General features: G+C 44.1%; 1 protein-coding gene across 2 annotated transcripts; it reads right to left on the bottom strand.

Moving 5' to 3' along the window:
• Window positions 1–260: 260 nt before the first annotated feature.
• Window positions 261–21,773, bottom strand: LOC139049488 (L-xylulose reductase-like). Of its 2 annotated transcripts, XM_070524995.1 has the most exons (8): window positions 21,539–21,773; window positions 20,990–21,087; window positions 15,378–15,532; window positions 9,086–9,128; window positions 8,211–8,357; window positions 5,971–6,135; window positions 4,171–4,288; window positions 261–506 (listed from the first exon to the last, which is right to left on the bottom strand). In XM_070524995.1, exons 1-8 carry the CDS (start codon window positions 21,588–21,590, stop codon window positions 403–405), a joined length of 882 nt encoding a protein of 293 aa, XP_070381096.1. In that variant the 5' UTR covers window positions 21,591–21,773; the 3' UTR covers window positions 261–402. The 2 variants fall into 2 exon arrangements, with proteins under 2 accessions (XP_070381096.1, XP_070381098.1); XM_070524997.1 differs by lacking the exon at window positions 8,211–8,357 and having other exon boundaries at window positions 21,539–21,769.
• Window positions 21,774–21,877: the final 104 nt, after the last annotated feature.

The raw sequence follows: 21,877 nt of genomic DNA, 5'->3' as shown, positions 1-21,877 counted from the left end.
CAGAGACAAAAGGATGACAGGAAAGGTAGAGCGTTGGAATCTGCACCTCTTTTCGTTTTTCTTATGTGCCGGAACATGTCTTTGTCTAAATTCCAACTAGCTCAACTCTGTCTTAAACACAAGTTCTGAGATGCAAAAGATAAAATGACATGCGTCAACCTCATGGGGCAGAATATTAGTGCCCTGCTTAGATATGTGTTAAAGCCAATTTTTTTCCCATATAGTAGTTACAGTTTCCACACAATATAGAAACTAACAGGGAGAAGTAATCAAATACTTTATTTTGACAAGTTCCATGGTTTCGATAATACCATAGTGGCCAGAAACATCTTCCTCGGCACAAAGTGTAATCACAGACTGTACTCCAGCAGCAGAGTCTGAGATTAACAGTTCAGGCTGGGATCAGCAGGCTGTGTAACCACCGTCTACTGGCAACACTGTTCCAGTAATCATCGAGGCGTGATCACTCAGCAGATACAAAACTGCATCACAGACCTCTTCTGGTTCTGCAAGCAAGCACCAGCGGGAGAGGGAAAAAAAGAAAGATAAGCCAGGTATGTTGATACTACCATGCACAACTTTAAAAACTTCAGGAAATTACTGTAAAATATTACAGTTACTCTAGTAAAACGCTAAATTCTGGAAAGAGCACCTTTCCGTGCAGTATGCTGTTTTAAAAAAAGCACTGAAATGTTTTTTTAAGTGCTGAAAATAAACATGGTTAGTCATTAGCCAATATTGTTATGAATACCTAAGCCGAGTGCCGCATTTTTCTGCTGACTTTCTCAGATTATTATGGAGGGACATGGCACAAGACATCTCAATTTGTGGCTGAAAGATTACCTATACCAGTTTCGGGCTTACTTGACTATTCGAGTAAATACCAGAAAATCTTAATCTACACCCTCGCTGTAGAAAATCCAAAATTTGCATTTATTCCCATCCCGGTGATGCCTCAAAGTGAGAAAAATCGTACATAACCACCATTTTTATAGTCAATTTGTGGCACGAGAACTGATGTAGCGTGAAGTGGCTATCACCACTGAACGAGAACAAAAGGATTTAACAGAGGGGCCCAATTTTTATTAATCATATCATAAGACGCCAACAAACAAAGACACCAAGGACAACAGGGAAAATTACTTGCACCATTGAAAAGGTTGTATTCTGCCGTTTGTCTAAGCAATAATATAACTAACAAAACTCAAGCCACGATTGTTACAGATGCGTCTGTTGTATGCCACTTCATGCCATGAGTGGCTACGCGTCTTTGTATCTAGTCTGATTTGTATCAACACTGATTCTGATCAGTAATCACTCAGCAATTTCTAGAGAGCTTTTGCTATTTCGTTGGGAAAATGCCCATGGTGTTCTGGACACAGGGACCCTTCACAAAACCAAGAGGTAGAGCTAGCAAGGAGGAGCAACTGGCTGCATACGAGTAGCCATTGTATTCGACAGTTTCAAGAACCCTGGCAGCAAGAGATGCAGTGTTGTATGGCAAATCAGTTCTGCAGAAGCCCACAAGGCGGAGTATGTTTCATGAAATCGAAATATTGTCAGCCACCCAAGAGTAGCACAAAGCTACAAAGGAAACTCATCCAGGTTTCTCTTTCCGAGAAAACTGCATGGGTTTCCAAAACTGGGACATAAAATTCAATGAGCACTGAAACTTCTGAAGATAATGAGACTATTTTAGCTAAATTCAAGCGAAAGGGTGTGTTGCTTTAGTATGGCGACAACATGTCCGAAAGTGTCAGCACAGATGCTATCCACAACACACAGTAGCTTAATTTAGTGGCTATTGTTTTATGAAAGTGGCTACCGTAAGGGAATAAGTACTGGAGAAGCTAAAAACACCAACCAGTGCTTGTCACAGGTAAAAGCCTGTGCACTTGTGAGCTTTAAAAACACTCGAAGTTGCCGTTACAGAACAATGCAAAATTGTAGAAGGCCCCATGAATGCCCTAGGTTAATTCTAATGACCATACATGCACCGAGAATAAAATTGCACACTTCTCAATATTTAAAGCTACCTTTTTTATCTCAGCTTAAATTTTTTTGACGAAGTCTTACCATTGTTCTCGAATTACAGCCTTGTTGCTAGTGCATTTTCTGTAGTGAAATTTTATGCAGAATAAAAACTGTGGACTCACATTCTTAAATTTTATTCCCTTGAATATTAAGTAATAGAATATTTCTTATGAGAAGTACTGAAATTAAGAAACTTGGTTAATCTCCCTTTCAGAGAAATTGATCATAACACAAAAGTGAAAATGTGTATTCTAGAAAGCAATGGCAGCTTTGTTGCACATTCACAAATACAGGTCCATAAATGCGAGCAGTCTTAATTACTTACAGTCTCACTTGAAGGCCAAAGCAATGAGAGCAATAGCAAGCACACAGGGCCTGTGCTTCTGCACAGTGGAAACAGCACCACAGAGGCTACTAGATGTCATAGGTATACCTGATGTCACGCTGAGTGCATATGTAGCAAAACTAAATTGTTAGAGCTCCGGCAGCGTTGCCTAGTACCAGTTTTCTAGTACCAATGCCGTACCAGGTACCGCATTGCCCAGTACCTTTGTGCCTAGGACCAGTTTCATTTTGGAAAAATATGGACACAGAATGTGCCATGAAATGCAAAAGTAGCGAGAACTAGGCAAGTTTTGAAATGCATTGCTGTTCCCGTTGACAGTTTACGCGAGCAGAAACATATTAAGTTAGAACAGCAGTGCATTTTGCTGCAGATTTTGAGTACTCATTTCTCAAAACTGCGCTTCTCATTACAGCACACTGTTCCTCAGCAATACAATGAATAAAACTTGTGCACCATATATCCCAAAAAGCCCATTCTAAAGAGAACTCACCTGGAAAACTACATGATATTGCAGCGCAAAAGACCAGAAAAGAAAGATTCTAAGTGACAGACAGAAGAGAAAGAAACACAGTGCTATACTCACACCGGTTTATTAGGCACGAAGCTTGCTACATATATACCACGCACACTCTCGACATCAGGGGGCTGCGAAGAGCGAGCGGAAGGTCATCTTGCATGCGACAAACCTAGCAATTTCATTTCTGCATCATATAACGAAACAGATGTTTGACTAGCACATGATTGATCACTGATATGAATGTGATATGTCTCTAGCAGTTCCCGCGCGGCTTTATCTCTGCTCCTACCCAGGATTCTTACCTCAGGAAAACGTGGTTTACAGCAGCATGATCTGCAATGCGCAGAGAGATGGGCACTCATATCCTTTCTTAATTTGTTTGCGAGTTCCCTCATTCGGTCATTCACACAGTGGCCGGTCTGCCCGAAGTAGGTTTTTCTGCAACTTAGTGGTATCTGGTGGACCACAGCAGTGGAACACTTTTGCACGTAGCATTTGCGTGCTTGACTTTGCATGTTTGCACAGCACATCCCGTGATTCAGGGGCATACGCTATGTGCAAAAGTGTTCCACTGCTGCGGTTTACCAGATACACTAAGTTGCGGAAAAACCCACGTCGGGCAGACCAGCTGCTGTGTGAACGACCGAAGGAGGGAACATGCAAACAACTTAAAAAAGGATATGAGTGCCCTGTTCATTGCAGATCGTGACGCTGTAAGCCACGTTTTTCTGAGGTAAGAATCCTGGGTAGGAGTAGAGATCAAACGGCGCAGGAACTGCTAGAGGAATGTCACATTCATGTAAGTGACCAAGCATGTGTTAGTCAAACATCTGTTTCATTATATGAATTGCTAGGTTTGTTGCAAACAAGATGACCTTTTGCTTGCTCTTTGCCACCCCCTGATGTTGAGAGTGTGTGCTGTATATGTGTAACAAGCTTTGTGCCTAATAAACAGTTGTGAGTGTAGTGCCATCTTCTCTTCGCTTCTGTCTGTCACTTAAAATGTTTTTTCTTTCTCAGGTTTATTGCGCTACAATATCATGTTGTTTTGCAGGTGAGTTTTCTTTAGAATGGGCTTTTTGGGGAACCATGGAGAAATGTTTGCTGTCTTACACAGTCTGGATATGGTGCACAAGTTTCATTTATTGTATTGCTGATGAACAGTGTGCTGTAATAGGAAGTGCAGTTTTGAGAAATGAGAAATGGTTTTTCGTGCTACAATCTCCTGTCATTCAGCAAACACCAACTCGTGCAAGAAAAAGTTATTGTTCACCTGCAAAGCGTCCTAGGGGGATCTTGGACCGCATGTTGCTAGCCTTGAGAGGGTCACTCCAGCCAACCAAGGACATAGGAGTGTTCGTCACAGTAGGGTTCACTGAATTTACTCGAATCTGAAATGCACAGCCAATAAGCATAGATTTTACGAACTAGCAACATTGCTTACAAATGTGCCAGTGCAGGGCAAATAGTGTGATCATACACAAAGATTATCACACTATGATTATTGGAGACCGGAACTTAATGCAATATGCCTATTTTTTCCTTACGTATCTATTGTGCCTACTTAATATGTAAGCACAAATTATGGGTTCAGAATAATTTAAGCAGTACTTCTTATTGTGCCCATAAATGCCAATTTTGATATTGGTGACTGTATTGGATCTTCAGGGCCTAAAAATGCCTTTTTCCGTGTTCTATTATGTTGTTCGTAATTTTATCATCACCCATTCAGAAACTTGGTTGATGGCAGCCGATTATTACCACAAACACTTTGCCGATGTAAAGGCTGTTGTTAACAGCTTTGCAACAGACTAGAACATTGCAGTGAAAAGGCCTAAAGAATACATTGTTGCGCCAAAAAAGGAAAATAAAGACTTGGGAAGGAAGAGTACGAAACGACAGATTGAGCGCTGACGTTTCGTACTCTTCCTTCCCAAGTCTTTATTTTCCTTTTTTGGCGCAACAATGTATTCTTCAGATCCCAACCAACTCGCCCAGCAACAAGTTCTACTCAAAAGGCCTAAAACTGTGCTACGGGGCGATACACTTGAAACTGACTTCACACACTTGTGCGCTCACTTGTTTTTAGCTGACATCCTTGAGAAGCTTGAATGTTCAGGCACAACTCTGACCCAGAATGTGAGGCTCATATTGTACAGTGCTAAACTACTCAAACGGGACAATCGGGCCGCCTGGCAACTGGCACTTTTTGCATCACCTGTGAGCACTGGGTGATCACTAGGGGGCCAAATGCAGTCACAAAAGCCCTTGCGTCCATCGCATACCATAATGCATCAGCTCAGTGTTTCCAGCAGCCACCAGAGATGCAAGCACTGGCAGCCACGCGCTCTATTGTCCCATTTGAATCACTGAGCACTGTACATTCAGCAAAGGTTCGCCACCATCACCGAAGAGCATGCTGCTGACAGAGTTAGTCCAAAACTTCAGTATGTCTCGGACAAAAATTCCGGGTTTTGGTACTGAAAGAACTGTCAAAGGCTCTGACCGGCAAATATTCTGCAATATAAGAAGGCATTGGATCATCGAATGCTCTGAAATACTTACAAATATGTGCTGCTAACTTTGTTGGATATTGAGCCCCCCCCCCATTCCTTTTCTTCATACAAACCAATACTCGGTGAAGAAAGGGGCAAATTACAACAAGAAAATCTTGACATGGCACTTCTTTGTCACTGCTCTCACAACTTTTCTCGTGGTGCCTAGCCACACCAAGTTTCAGCTAAATCATGTAAGTTGCGCAACTTGGCTCATTTCATTTTATTAAGAAAATAAAATGAATTCCACAAAACAGGAGTTTAGTGGACTGTGTTCCTTGGAAAATCACAATTTATCCTCAGATGCAATGGGAAAATTCTTATAAATGGAGCCTATATATGTCTCATATTACAGCATTAGAGCCTCTTATAGGCACCTAAAATACCATTTCTTAGTGCCCAAACATCTGGTCTCAAATGATTATCACTATTATATACTGATACACTATGATTACTTGCACCATTTACCCATTAACAGAAAAATGACATTTTTTGATTGCAGAAGAAAAACATCAAACCTTGTGAGGCCCGAGTTCAAGAGCCATTACTCGGGTAAGCTGATCCAAAGCTGCTTTACTGGCACAGTAGACAGCATGGTTTGCCAGGGCTGCAATGCCCGCCTGGCTCGAGACGTTGACAATTGCACCAGCTACACGTCGTTCTTTCATTGATTTGGCACAGAGCTGCACAGTTTTAAAAAGCCACAGTGAGTAGTAAAAAGCAAAAGAACGCTAAGGAAAATTCTGAGTGAAACATAGAATGTTACTATGACAGAAATGACATCACTCCTCAAAATCTTTTAAAACTTGACTGCAAACATAAAATGGTATGCACAGCCGTGAGCAAATGTTTGGAGACCACTGCATCAGCAAAAAACTAAAATTTCTTCCAGCACAGCTCCGAAATGTTGAATTGCTTCAATACATTACATTGGGCAAACATGTGCATGCAGGTACCACTTGATTTCAGCAATCATACCCAGGCTGCAAAAAAAAAAAAAACTTTTGTGGCACCATTGGTCTCCAAACTTTTGCTCACGATTACAGATACATTTTCAAGAAATGAACCCCTATGGGCATATTTCAAATCAACAGGTGTGAAAGAAAGCAACGACATTGATAAACAGTTACACAACTTTCACTCCTACCTGCACTCACCAAAACCTCTGATGGCATGCAACACACTCGCAGCTGTTTGCCACTAACATGGCACATGGGTGAAGGCAAATTCTAATGTGCATTAGAACTATCATTACTTTAGAAGTAACAAATGTGGTGCTGTTAAGAATTCCCTATTCATTTTTCCAGTTTTGCAGTATGCACTTTTGCAGCTGTTTTGGAATTCAAATTGGCAGTTTCTTAGTGCTTCTAATCGTCTTCAAAGCAGGAAGGCGAATGCTTAGAAGGCAGCATCATGGAAGTTGAAGCCGCCACTGTTTTAAAAGATGGTCAGGACATGCTAACACATATGCTGGAGATTCCTTGGCTGCTGAATGTAGACACAAACCAATAACTGTTTGCTATAGTGTCCTGAATTGTATGTCAAACTTCACTGCCCCATCTACTGTCTGCTGACCAGTTTCCTTGGCATTTATTATTAAGGTGACAAAGGTAGAACTATGTATCAACCATGAAATCATCGGGGAAATTGTTGATGAATATCTTGGCAAAAGAATTATTCATACAATGTTTATGGTACCGTGCTCCTTCCTGATGGTAGTGCGCCAGCCTACAATGCAGACTTAGTGATTTAGTTCCTACTGAAGGTTGGACTCGTCACAATAAACCACCTGCCCCGTTTCCCAGACATGGCTCTCACTCTCTTCCTTTCATTCTTGAAAATGAACATAGACTCAAAGGAGCAACCATTCAGGAATGTTGAATATGTCAGGGAAGCTGTGAGTGCACCATTCAACAGTTTTCTACCCAATGAATTCAAGAACAGTCTGTATCAGCTGCTAGAGCAGTCATGATTATGATTAGAGAAAGTGGACTATGCTATAAACACTACAAGAAAAGTTTGCCTCAGCACGTTTTGGTTTTCTCATAGCTGTCCCAGCCCAGATATTTATTACTGCTTTCTCTGCTTATGCGTTCCTTTCTGCAAGAAATTGTTCTTGATTTGGCAGGGCAACTTGCATATTCATGATTCTACAAGTTGCAACACTGCCCATATCAGACATGCTTTGAGCTTTTTATGAAAGCTGGCTCTGCCCAAGCAACATGCACAACAGTGTATAGCCAATTTGTAAAACTTCTGAACAAAATTATTTTCGCATGTGTTGGTAATAGAGAAGGCTAAGTTTATATCACAGAGCCACAAATGAACATGAGGCATCTGACTATGAATACAAACGACTGACCTACATTTCAGATGAAAGAGCACATCGCAAATCAGGAGAAGAGAAGGTGCATGCACAATGCCGAGAAGTGCTCAGGTAGAGTACCATATTTTTGTGCTTATAACCCAGACTAAATATTCAAAAAATTTAACAGTAAAGTCAGTTTGCAGATTATGTGCTAATTTTGCCTTGAGGTGCGTCTTCATGGAAGCGTAAATCGTGGCTCAAAATGTGGCTTCACGGCAGTGATGCGTGCTCTGCCGTCAAGCCACAATTCAAGGCAAAGTTTCCCTCCATTTAAAGTTTCGTTATTTTATAGGGAACCCCACCCTCTCTACAACCCTGAGCGTTGAAGCTCCCTTCTCCCCTCTTTCATTGTCGCCCACGCTCCTCTTCTTTTCTAGATGATATGTTTACTTTTAGTAGAACCAGAACTCCGATAACAATGAGCTGCGCTCGACAGCAGTCTTTTAGAGCGCAGCAGAAGCTGAAGATTATCAGCGTCACTAAAGAGATGGGGAACAGAGCCACTGGCCGTAGATAAGCCTTGGACGAGTTGCGCATCTGCAAATGGAGATTATTTTACAAAGATTTCAGCATTGTTGTATGCAGTTATTTCCGCGAGTTATACATGCAGATTATTTGTTTCCTGGGCAGTTGCAATTGGGATGTGGGTTATACATGGTGACGGGTTATATGCGGGAAAATAGGGTAGGTACTCCATGTGGAGCATACATGGAAAATTGAAGGACAATGAAGGTTATCACCATAGCTAACTGACAGTGACAAGGGTAATATTAGTGATCACAAAATTGATACAAGTGAACTTGCTGAGAACTGAACAAATTAAGAAGGTACAGTGTACTGTTTATTATAAGCTTTAAGCATGTCACATGCTATAGTTCTGCTACAGCACTGTGTCCAAGCATAATTAATTTTCATGATGTTTTCAATTTTCTATTAAATTCCCCACCAATGCTGAGGTAGGTGACAAATTTAACTTTTTCAAATAATATTTTCTTTTGACCCTCCATATAAGTGCTATGGAAATCAACAAGGCAGAGATAGGGTCATAAAAGGGAAATCAAACTTTATTATTTACAAACCCCTATATAAAAAAAATAAAAGAAAGAAATAACAGTTCATAAAATTGAAGGGCATAAAGAAATAAATCACAGAAATAAAAATACTTCACTAGCACTCCTAAAAGCATGGAGTCCTATGTACTGATTATTCATTCTGTAGTACACAATCTTAATAGATTTGAATATGGATAGACAGAGCTAACCCACCTGTGACACATTAATTACAGCTTTCACATTTGTGGCAAAGGAGCTGCAAGGAGAAGCAATAAAAACATTAGCCTGGAAACATTAGTTACATGGTTGACTCTTCAGGACTACACTCTCAACCCTATGAAAGACACAAAAGAAAAATGGTCAGATTCTGCTAGCTACAGGTAGTTCCTCATATCCCTACAATAAAACAATGCACATTGTATGCTTCTCATGTGGTCAGAAGTGAGTATGATCACAGTTCTGTATGTAAAACAAAACATAGCCTACATTTGGCAACATTAGTTACAACAGTATTACTACTGTTGTATGACACAACCAGGGATGGTCGTAGAGATAGGCAAATTTTTTTGTGTGTGTGTGTGCAAAACAAATGCACAGCCATTAAGGAAACCAAGCTAAGACAGAGCATTAGATTCGCTGCTGAAGCTGCTTTCGGTCAAGTGACGTGAACGTTTCGGGCATCCTGCAACATCACATTTGTGCAAGTTTCACGAGCCAGCAAAACCAGCGCAGTACTACGCGATAATGAAACTATTGAAACGCTCAAGTGCAGGTGGCACAGAGTCCAGTGAAAATGAGACCTTTCAGCTGCCCATATCATTGTCAAGGGTAACGTTAATGAGTTCTTTTTCTAACAATCGAACAGAACTGGGCAAGTAGCATTTTCTTCCATCTTATAATGCAATGCAATGATCTTTTTATAGGGAGAGGTTGAGTACTAGTGAAAGAATTATAATGAGGTATGCCTACAACATCGGGCCAGCACATGAATGTCTTGGGCGAGTCACAAATCGTGTCCTACATTTACTTCAATTTCTATACAACTAAAACTTTGTGCACCATAATACAGGGTGTCTACCAAATTGGCATTTCCAAATTCCCTTAGTTTTCCAGGTTTTCCACGAATGCCTTTGCAAAATTCCGAGTGACGCAGAACTATGTTTTATGTCAAGATGGGCTGAAACCATGTCGCCCGATGCTGTCACTCTCTAGTAAGGATGTCAAAAATTTTTAAAAAGAAAACGACTTAATCCAGTTTGAATACTAAGTAGTGTTTATTTTATTCAAAAAAAAAATAGAAGGGAGGGGTTAGTAATGCACAGCAAATAAAATGTTCTTGAAAAAAATTGCAAATTGAGTTGGACATTCTCAAATACGAAGAAAAAGGAGATACATACAGAATCAAATATTTTTGAACATGAGTTGTCTCTATCAACTGATAGCAAGCTCTGCAGTGGTATGAGGCCCGAACTTTGTCACAATTGAGATTCTCTCTCAACAGCTCGTAAGTCAACCTCAACTGTCGCGACATACTCTCAGCCTGCGCACGACGCCTCAGTGTTGTGTTTCACTAAGTTAAAGAGTTTATTTTGGTTTATATGAGGGACACCTGCATCTCGGCATCAGCCAACACTGTTTTTTGAGTTCAAGCTCCTTCAAAACGGCGGCAGCACGCTCCCTTTCCCGTTCATTCCTCAATGTATAGGTCCTGTGGGGATGCGCGACCCTGGCGCCTCCCCTGATGTTTTTCCCGCATAGCGCGTCTCCTGTAGTGCGGCTTCGCCGCACACGCGGCGGTCCGAGTGGTACAGGCGCAGTCCGAGAGATGGCGCTAGTGTTGCGCGGCTGCGGGGTTACCCTTGGCGGGAGAGACAAGGCGCGCTCTCTTGGGTTCGAGACAGGGAGCGGGACAGACGTGCTTGCACGTGCAGCAACCCTCTTTCCCGGCACGTCGGCGCGCGGCGGGGATGTCTCCCGCGAGCGCGCGGCGACCGATGCATCTGCGAGACCGCCTCGCGTGGCCGCCTTCGAACGCGCCACGATTCGCGTGACTATACACGCGAACGACCAGGCGTTGGGATCCACCATGGGGCGAACATATTCGCTCGCTTCCGGTCGCGGTGAGTCGGACTTCTAGATTTGTCGCGCGCCCATCGGCATGTTTTGTGGATAGCAACTCGGCTAGCAGGCATTGATGTATGAAAGGTGCAATAAATGCCCTTGTGATTGTTTGCACTACTGTGTTGTCGTTCCTTTGTCCCAAGAGTACGGTGTGAGATATCCCACATCAGACCCCTCATCTGGCTGCCCAATTGCGTGGGGCTCTTGGGGCATCGGACGATAATTTTAAGCGTTGCTTCGTTCGAGACCTTTGTTTGAACCGAAGCGTAGGCCTAGCGCGGATTTTGATCGCTAGCGTCAGCGGCGTGCTTTCTTGAGCGAGGCGGCGGTGGCTGTAGTGTGTTTGAACATGTCAATGTGCTAAGCCTTTTTGCAAGTGTTTTTTTAATGGCATTCGTCGGTACGAGAGCCACGTGGTCTGCATCCTGGGAGAGCGAGGCTGAGCGCCCGCGGAGCAGTGGCAAGCCTGAAGCGAGTGAGTACGGAAGCCTCGTGGGTGGTCCGAATTTCCTATGTAAATAGCTTCTTCTATCTCTTTGACTCGGATGAAGTCGCGGCTCTGGGAGCCGGGTGGCCACGGGTGCCACTACGGGCTGACTGGTATTGCGGCCTGGCACCGGGCGCTCCGACACCGTCTGGGACGGTGGGCGCCGTCAACTCGGATGCTGTGTGCACCGAGCGGAGTAGGACCACCTCACAGAGCTGACGTCTCGCGGCTGCCTGTATTGCGCCCATTTTGGGTGTTGTTATTGGATGCCGGTTGTTGTCAGGGTAGCGACGCTTTAGGCCTAAGGCTTTACGAAGCTGCCTGTCGCACGTGGAGGGACACAACCTGGTGGACCGTGGCGTTGAGGTGTTGCAATTTGCTTCCCTCATTCAATTTAGCCTCGCACGAATTGAAATTACTCGTTCGACTCGAGAAAGCGAGCTTCGTTCACGTGAACTTAGCATCTGAGTAGCTGCCCGATCTTTTGCTAGCCGAGTTGAACATCGTACCACGTGGGCGATGCGCATGCAGACTTCCTCTCCCTTGCACTACTTTAGTGTTTGCCGAGTGTGTTGAGTTTACGCAGTGTGATTGGAGTCACCCCTGGTTTGCCGTCACCTGCACATCGTCTGCGCTGCTGCCCCGGACTACGATCGAGCCACCCCGGGCGATGGTGATGCTGTGGCCGATTCGGCGCAGCGACTTCGGCGGCCTCCTGTATCCAGCTCACAACCCGCGGCGGCGGACAAAAGAGCCGGCGGTCACCGACAGCTACGGCGGCTCTGCCAGCAGGGCGCGTCGGAGCGAGCGACGCTTGCTCGTACCGACTACTGCGTCGTCGTCTCCGGAGACCTGGCCTGGAATCGTGCCGTCGAGTCTACAAAGCCGCTGCTGTGACCGGCGGACGCCAGCGGTGCACCCAAGGACAGTCGGCTCGCATGTTATGGACAGCGTGTGGACATTTCTTCGGCGCGACCACTGTTGCATGTACTACCTTGTTCGCGAAGAAAAGAATGTTAGACCGTGTCACATGTTTCGCCGGAATAAGAAGTGATTTAAGGTTGGGGGGATGTGAGGATGCGCGACCCTCGCGCCTCCCCTGATGTTTTTTCCGCATAGCGCGTCTCCTGCAATCCCGCTTTGCCGCGTGGCCTGCGTGACGTCCGCGCGGCCGATGTGGTTGAAGCGCAGTCCGAGAGATGGCGCTAGTGTTGCGCTTCTGCGGGGTTACTTGGGTGCGGGAGAGACAAGGGCTTGCTCTCTTGGGTTGGAGACGCCAAAGCGAGACGGACGTGCCGTCCCGCACGTGGAGCGACCCTCTTTCCCGGCGGGTCGGCGCGCAGCGGGGACGTCTCCCGCGTGCGCGTGGTGACCCATGCTTCTGCGAGACCGCCTCGCGTGGCCGCCTTCGAACGCGCCACGATTCGCGTGACCATACACGCGAACGACCAGGCGTTTGGATCCAGCATGGGGCGAACATATTCGCTCGCGAGGACGCGGTGAGTCGGACTTCTAGATTTGTCGCGCGCCCATCGGCATGTTTTGTGGATAGCAACTCGGCTAGCAGGCATTGATGTATGAAAGGTGCAATAAATGCCCTTGTGATTGTTTGCACTACTGTGTTGTCGTTCCTTTGTCCCAAGAGTACGGTGAGGGAGAATCCCGCATCAGACCCCACAGTCCATTCTGTTCTCATCCTCCTTCCGCCGCTCATTCGCCCCACGGACCATTTGAAGCATCTTCTTGGTCAGTTGTACAGTCAACGTTCGATTTTTCAAACTCCCTAGGGGCCGTGAAAACGTCCGAAAAATCGGCCACTTGAAAAAAATGAATACATGTCTTTTACTGCCCTTAAGGGCTGAAACCGCCACAGGCACATTTGAAAAAGCTCTGAAGGTACACGTATTAGGCATATCGGTGCTCGCACTGTGACAGTAGATACCGAGTGCACGGGTGTATAATTAAGGAATACATACTGCGTCCTGTGGCAATAGCCCCTACCCACGCTTGTTGTGCTTCACCGCAATACTTTTGCGTATGCTTCACCAAGTAACATTTCTGTAAAGAGGCAAAGCTGACTTTCGGGAACTGTCATTATGCAACGCACCGGGCTTTCCCAGCTTCGAAGCCAATCGCGAGGACCACAAAAGCAGAGTCGGTGCCATTGCTGACAGCGGCGAATTCTTTCAATGAAAAACATGGCACCCGACGGCAAAAAGCTTAATAGAGACTTTTAGATTTGGGGACGCGAGCCGCTTGCGTCCTAACCAAACGAAGCAACTAGGCCTAGCGTTGTGGCTACCATAGGTTGGCTACTGCTGCCAGCTATTATGCGTGCGAGAGTGCCGGTTCGAGGCGGCGAGGTAATCAAAACGGCAGCGGTGGTGGCTTTGATTAATGCCGTTTCGGAGCTGCGGTCATGGCAAAAAGTCCAGAAAATCGGTCGGCGAAGGGTTCTTGCATCCTAAATTTCAGATGTTCTGATAAATTGACTCTATGGAGTGGTGGTGCCGCGAAAGTCGGTTGTTGACTGTGCACTGGCAACTCCTCCAGCCGACGATTCATTACGATTCATGTCTGTTACTCGAGCCAGAATTACTGCGACTTTAGTTTCCTTTCAATAAGATTACAGCTAATTTTCCCTGATAGAAGCACAAATTCCCCGAGTTGTCACCGAGTTTTTCCAGATTACTCAAAATCCTTGAGAATTCCTGGTTTTCCCAGTTGGTAGACACTCTGTAATATTGAAGCCTATCGAGCATCAATCTATTAATTTAGCTAGACTTAATATTTGTCTTTAGTTTCCCTCTAACCCTCGATTTACCTGACCTAGGCAATGTGGCGCAAGGATGGTCGCCTGTCTTTTTCATAAGATTGCGTTAAACCCAGCTCTTAAGAAACAATAGTACATGCTGTTACGGTTGGCGTGTAACACTCCGGACAAAAAGGATGCTCGAAAGACCCTGCTCAACCGAAACGGTGGATGGATTTTTATTTTCCTATGGTTGTCTCGAGTGGTTGCCGGTCTGGCAGGCGCCCCGCAGTGATGACAGGCCCCTTTGTGTGTGTGACTCTAGGGGTGACTCTAGTGTGACTAGAGTCACCCCTAGACACTCTCTAGTGAGAGTGTCTCGTCACACTCTAGTGTGACTCTAGAACCCTTTCCACAAATTGTGCAACTCTAGGAGAGACCCTTTCCATGAACCAACGTTGCCTAGAAGAAAGGATAAGCTGCCTATGATCCTCGACCTGCGAGTTGCCACCAGCGGAGGCAAGCACGTGCGAACGTCACCTGGGAGAAGGGATCAGCCGCCTGTCCACAACCAGACTCAGTGCCTGTCACGTGACGTTCACGTGAGCAAGATCCCGCCTACCATTTTAGTGGGCCTATTTAAGGGGCCCCGCAATGTACTTTTTCAATTCATACATTCTCTTCTTCTTGTCCTTCACCAACCATTGAATAAACAGTGCAAGTTTCGCACTAGAAACCATCTCGTCCTTGCCTGGTCGCCATGGTCTACCGGAAGCCTGCAGCCCGCCGACAACGCCATGCTGCCCAATAATAACGCCGGTCGAGGTTCGAGAAACGGCTCCACAACAATGCCCATCATACCTTTTCATCATGTGTTGCTTATCAGTTTAAATTCAGAGTGCTGATATGCCACTAGTGCTTAACTCAACTCTTTCATTCCGCACACCAGTAAAAAATGGAAACACCTCCCTGCCTCAATCCATTGCAGATATCACTAACAGCACCAACTTTACCAAAGTGCACCACGACTATATCATGCTATCCCATTCCTCCCTGTAATGCCCTATGAGCCTTAAGAGTACTGAAAGTAAATAAATAAATAAATAAATAAATAGGTATACTTCATTACTAAATACATGTCTCACATATCAAAAGACTCTGGCTTGATTTCTCCCACAGGCTCCAGAATGGCAACAGCTGCATTGTTCACCAGCAGATCTATTGGCCCAACATTGGACAGTGCTGCCTCGGTTGCATTCCAATCAGCCAGGTCAACACAAACTGGTATGATGTTAGGTACCTGTAGAGAGACCATAAAGTCAGTTGGCAACGGAGCAAAAATGTTGAAAGTGGTGTAAGCTAAATGCTAACTACAATTGAAAACCTTTCCAAGTGTAAATTGAATCATTTCGATCTATAATTAGTCAAAAATCTCTACACGCATTAATATCAACTTAGGTTCGACCTCACATCTGTTGCTGAAATTGAATTTGTTTACATATGGGTTATGAAATGCTGCCATGAAGGACCCTGTACCCTCTTTTATGAAAGGTGCAGAAGGTGCCTGGTGTTAATGTGAATCTTCTAGAACCATTTTCAACAAAATCTTCTTGAATGTGGTTTGTATGAACTGTTACCAACAATCAAATGCTCCTGCTACCACATCCTAATGGCCATCCCCTACTTTTCATCATTTAAGCTGCACTAAAAGCTCTGCTGGCATGCCCATATGCAATGATGCCCATTGTGCTCTTCCCACCATCCCACTAAACTTTTGTGTCGGCATTGCATTAGAACACTGTGGCCATGATGTTTCGCTGCACCACCTGAATTCAGAGGCTACAGTATCAGCATCACATTACCCACCAGTATACAAAAAAAAAATTAAATTATGGGGTTTTACGTGCCAAAACCACTTTCTGATTATGAGGCACGCCGTAGTGGAGGACTCCGGAAATTTTAAACACCTGGGGTTCTTTAACGTGCACCTAAATCTAAGTACACGGGTGTTTTCGCATTTCGCCCCCATCAAAATGCGCCGCCGTGGCCGGGATTCGATCCCGCGACCTCGTGCTCAACAGTTCAACACCATAGCCACTGAGCAACCACGGCGGGTACCAGTATAGAAGACTGGTAGGGCTGATAACTGCACTCCTCTCGGCTGGCACAAACAAGACAGGCTTCACCCTTCCACTGCAATCAGCTGCGTCTGCATCACATGGGGGTTTGCCTTTGAGCCAAGACTCCTGCCTCTGAATGTGAAATTAGTATATTGAGTGTCAACTCTGATCATAAATATTTTGGAACAGAAGCACTGCAAAAGAACAAAACAATATGGAGCTGTCTTTGAATGTGGTTGTGTTCAAGTTTCTAATATAAACATGTCACATAATTGCAAGGTTGGAAAAGTTATGTAACCCCAAGTTCTCAGTTACTATGTATTTCCCAACTCTACTTGTTCATGAGAATTGTATCTACCAAATCAAATAAGCCACCTGTCCAAGCAACATTTGCATAGCTAGCATGCATTTTTATTTAAATTACTGATACTTTGAAGACACCGTATATTCCATCACTCCTGCCATGCCAGTTGTTTTACAGCGCAAGGAATAAAAAACAATGTGTGAGCAACCGGTGATATGGTAGTCTGTGCAAGTAAGATATCATAGCAGAGAGTGCCCCACAGCTATTCATTTTCTTTTGTAGCATGTGTGGCAGAGTTCAGTTATGGAAAATTGTGGATGTCATTGCATTTCTTAGTAAGAATGCAGCGGAATTATTCTTGCTCATGAAATAATTCCAAGAACTTTTTTGCATAACTGTGCATATAGGACGTTAGGATGGATAGTTGGACATGTTGGTTAAGCATGATCTGAAGTGAAGGTGCTAAAACGACAGTGGACGAAGAAGGAACACACATACAGGGTGCCACTTTTGACAATGTTTAATCAGGAAAAAACACCACTGATTTATACTAGGAGCGCAATCAGTTTCTTAGTGCACATTCACGTTCAGGTAAAGCAGGAGTTTCACCATTGTTGAAAGTGGCGCCCTGTGTGTGTGTGTGCTCCTTCTTCGTCCACCGTCGTTTTAGCGCCTTCACTTAAGATTGTGCATTAAAGTTGAAGTTCTTACTGCGATAAAAATGTTTTCATCTGAGAATCATGTGCGACACAACCTGACGAACCTGTTAACATGCAATTACACAGACTGACTCAGCATACTTAAAGGGCTCCTCACCATGTTTCACCATTTTTTAAAGACAGGCAGAGCGTATACATTACCCGCTGACAATCTTGTCTGCAAATTATTATATGCACGCCGTGAGAATCACTGCAATTTAAAACCTAGCACAGCACGCACTCCCTGTCCAGGAAGCTACGCTTTCAGCCAGAGAGGTCAATGTAACTTGCACTAATTCACCTACGTAAAATGCAGTATACTAGCTACTTGACTACATGCAACATTGGTTAGCCATCTAGTGTGGAACGTGCAATGCCACCGTCGTGAATGTGCTGTATAACATGAAAGTAAGTGAAGAAATAAATAAAGGAAACAAGGCTCGACATTTGAACATATGATGCGTAGTCTTGGCTCTGGTAGGGAGAAGGCTGGGAAAGAACACTGCTTGCAGACAACTAATCGAGGAAAAGGAAGAAAGTGCCTCCGTTGGAAGTGACACTCATTTCTTGGCAAAAACGGTAACAGGACAGTTCATTTCTTTTCTCCTTCAATACTGAACTGATTTGAAGAATTAGTTTGATAAAATGCTTCTTAGACGGTGTTTTACAAGTTCCAAGTGTATAACCAAAATTGGCAATGGGGCCTGGTGAGGGGCCCTTTAAAGGGACACTAAAGGGCAACTCTAAATGGGGTTAGACTGATATTCTTTCAAAACCTTGTGTTATTTATTCAGCAGGAATGGTTGATTATTGTTGAAGAGCACAAGGGCCAAACTTCATCATTTGAAATTTGCGCTGAAACCTCAGTGCCAGTACATAATTGTGATGTTGTGGATTTCAAAGTATTTTCTCACATTCATGCTGTTTTAGTAAAACTTCTTCTTGGGCAAGTTGGTGCGATCTGGAAAACATGATTTTAGGGCGATAAGACACACACGCAAGGGAAAAACACACAGACACACTGAGCGCCAGTGCGTTTCTTTCTTGCTTGTGTCTCTTTATCACCCTAAAATCATGTTTTCCATGCTGTTTTGTTTGTGTAGAAGAAATCAAAACTTATTAGGTTGAGCTTTTGGTTCTATTACAATGCAATATACCCCTATTTTATCAATAAGCAATTAACTAGACCCCAGTAGACGCTGTCAAAATCCATGACACCATGGCAAGTTGGTGCAAGAACCTTAGGGCAACACCACCACCAGTTTTTTGTTTTGCAGTCTTTTCTGGCTTGTCAGGCCTCCTCTCATGATAAGAGTGACCATTGTGCAATTGCAAAAGCAAATTTACAACTAACTTAATACCTCTGTCACACGGGCACATTTGGAAGGCCTTCCAGTCGACGGCCTTCGAAATGCCACAACTCTATCGACTCAAAGGAGTTGTTGCACTGCTACACGGCACTTTCGAAAGGCCGTTGAGTGGTTCAGGCGTTTCTCGTAAAATTGTGTGGCGCTGCGGATCTTTACTGTCGTTTTCATGTCACGAAAAGTTAAGCAACATTAAAACCACTTAAAAGCACTACAATTTCTTTTATGTTTGTTTATACATCTAGAGAAATGTTTATGCATTACCATACATATATGTTTAGTTTTTAAGTTGTTGAGTAGTGAAATTGCGGCAGCGTTTGCGTCGGTGCATGTCGGTGTTGTCGAGAATATGTGCAGTTCGCACATATCAAGTGGCAAAAATACTTTGTTGAATAATTAATAACACTCATATATAGTATTTTTTAGAGCATTTTGGTTTGATTTGTTCTTTCTAACCGATAGTGTGAGCACTGTGAACGAGAGGGCATATTCGCACTGTTTCCATTTCCGTTGCTCAAAGGCCATCGAGATTTCGATAGAGTTGTAAGGTGCTACGTTGACTCGATAGACTATTGACTTGGCGGCCTTCGAAACCGCCCGTGTAGCAGCTAGAACTTGACCTTTGAGTCAACTGACTATCGGTTGGAAGGCCTTAAGAAGTAATAAGTAATACCCGTGTGACACGGGTATTACTTATTACTTCTCTTCAGTATCCCATGAACTGAACACAGCAACATTGTTTTGCATTTGTCAATAAAAAATTGATTAAGCAGAAACCATTGACGGGTGACTGTTGAAATCAAGGGATAGCTTCTGGGAAGATCTGCTGCTGGAACACTTATTGGTTAATGCTATGAGGCATGGGAATGTTGTGATGTATAGATATGTTGCAGTATGCTCGTCATGCAGTATTCAGCCTCACCATGCAGTGAGATGAGACATGCTCATGTATTCATTTTCCCTGCAGTTTGGTTATTCCATAAGGTTTGCTATGGCCAGAGTCTCGTGAAGTGTTGCCTGTGCTGCAAAGCACGTTTTTTTTTAATCCTGCTTTCATGTGTCAGTGCTCTGGCATAGTGCATTGTGTCCAACAGAAGAATGTTATGTGTGGTGCATGCTTAACAACAGTTCTGAATTCTCTTTCACTGCCTGAAGCAGGCTGCAGGAGGATGAGACAGCATACTGAGACATGACGCCGATGCCACAAGTGCGATTGACGTGTCCTGTCCGTATAATTTCTACCGCAATAAAATGAAAAAAGGCAGAACTGTGTAGAAGCAAAGAAGTGGAGCGCACACAGAATTGCTGCTGTAACTTTGTTGAAGATGAATGCTAGACTGTACAAGAGTTACAGGAAATTTCATCAAATAAGTGCTTGCTGAATAAGTGGGGCACAAGCCAAGCACGCAAAAAACCATAAAAAAGGAGCCAAAGCATGAATATGAGCTTTCCTAGTAGTTTGAGCTTCTTCCACATAGCATTGGCTATCTCTTTTCTGTGCAAAAATATGAAGCTAGAGGACATTGTATTACCAGTTACAGACAATCAGTATATCTCGTTACTAAAAATAACTAAATTGCGGGGTTTAACATCCTGAAACTGCATAGCGGATTATGAGCAATGCTGTAGTGGACAGCTCTGGATTATTTTAACCACCAGGGGTTCCTTAGCAGGAACCCAAAACATGGTCTGACCCCATCGGAATGCATCCAGCATGGCCAGGAATCAAGCCCAGTACGACCTTGGCTAATTACCAGATATTTTAAATTGGCTCAAATCATTCAGAGCGAAGTGCTGCCATGCAGATCTTTATGAGTGCAGCCAACCAGCTGCATATCATTGCAGCAAGAGTGCCGTCAATCTCTGCAGGAATTTTTCCCACACATATGACCCACTTGCACAAAACAACAGCGCTCCTTCCACTTCCACTGCTGCACGACAGGAACACAATCTTGATATCCAAAAGATAGCTTTGTTACCCCACTCTCACATTTACTTACTCATAAAACTGCTGTTAAGTTTAAGCATTATCAGTAGTCATGCAGCCTGATAAGTATATATCCTTAGATGCAGGTGTTGCAAGCCTCTTGCCTTGCAGTTCAAGTGCATTGGCTGCATACTTAGAAGACGCCCATGGAGTGCTCGGTTACTTATCAGATGGCGAACAAAATAATTTCATTCAGAATTACATGAATGTTCACCGATTCACGAAATCACACGGAAACGGGTGAATGCATGGTTAACATTTGTGAACATCACCAGGCTCACCTGTTCCTTCAGCTCCTCGAGTTTTCCAGCTGATCTAGCAACGGCTATTACTGTAGCTCCTCGTTTTGCAAGTTCTCGTGCGATTACGTTCCCTATTCCTAATAATGGGAGAGAAAGAAAACTGTGTCAGAATGCCACCAGTCTTGCATATGAAATGCAAGTAATTCCTCCGTCTTCCTTTTTCTTTCCTTTAGGCGCCCTTGCATGCCCTTCTTCACATTGCGGTCACGCCTGTATGCGAACCCGGTTAAACTGCATGCGATTCTGCGTCTTAAAAGTGTCCTTACGATTGGGCTTTGTTGCGACGCGTGTGTCTGGTTCTTTCCGGTTGCTTTATGGCGCTGTAATTTGTTATTGAAAACCAGTTATTTACGCGCAGATAAGTTCTCAGTATCGCATATCCGCTCACGTCACTTCTGAACACCTTAATAATGCAGCGACACGTCTTCCAGCAGGCATCGAACTAATTTCTGGCATTTTCAGATCACTCGAAACTTCTTTAGAAAAGAAGTTGTGATGTCACAAGAAGCAAATTAAATTGAAACATGCCTTGGCTCGCACCAGTCACCACGGCTCGTTTCCCACTAAACGACACCTCCATTGCAATTACACCGTCGAAATCAACTCTGGCGGCCGGGTAACTTGCACTACCACGATGTTCGAGAGCACCTCCTTCTCACAGGAAGTTACTTGAGGCGCTTCAAGCAGCTGCAAAGATCAGACGAGCCATTGATCAGGCGTATGAATGGCAACTCGCGACACTCGATAACATAACAATAACAACATCACGCACATGCAATGCATGCAGTCGGTAGAGGTGCTGCGCATGTTTCGGTTTCGTTTACCATAAAAAAAAAAGAACATCGTAGGTTTAAAGGCATTCACAAA

Source organism: Dermacentor albipictus, chromosome 1 (genome assembly GCF_038994185.2).
Source record: "Dermacentor albipictus isolate Rhodes 1998 colony chromosome 1, USDA_Dalb.pri_finalv2, whole genome shotgun sequence".
In the NCBI taxonomy this organism is placed as follows: Eukaryota; Metazoa; Arthropoda; class Arachnida; order Ixodida; family Ixodidae; genus Dermacentor; species Dermacentor albipictus.
The sequence above is the reverse complement of the archived record's forward strand: the minus strand, read 5'-3'. Positions and strand labels throughout refer to the sequence as shown.

Bases quoted from the DNA above. Each gene is read 5' to 3' on its own strand.
- LOC139049488 (XM_070524995.1), bottom strand. From the start codon at position 21,590: ATGGAGGTGTCGTTTAGTGGGAAACGAGCCGTGGTGACTGGTGCGAGC. The intron at 8,358-9,085 runs GTGGGTTAGCTC...CTCCATTTGCAG, and splicing joins CTGTAATTAATGTGTCACAG to ATGCGCAACTCGTCCAAGGC. The intron at 4,289-5,970 runs GTTTGATGTTTT...TGTGCATTTCAG, and splicing joins TTGAACTCGGGCCTCACAAG to ATTCGAGTAAATTCAGTGAA.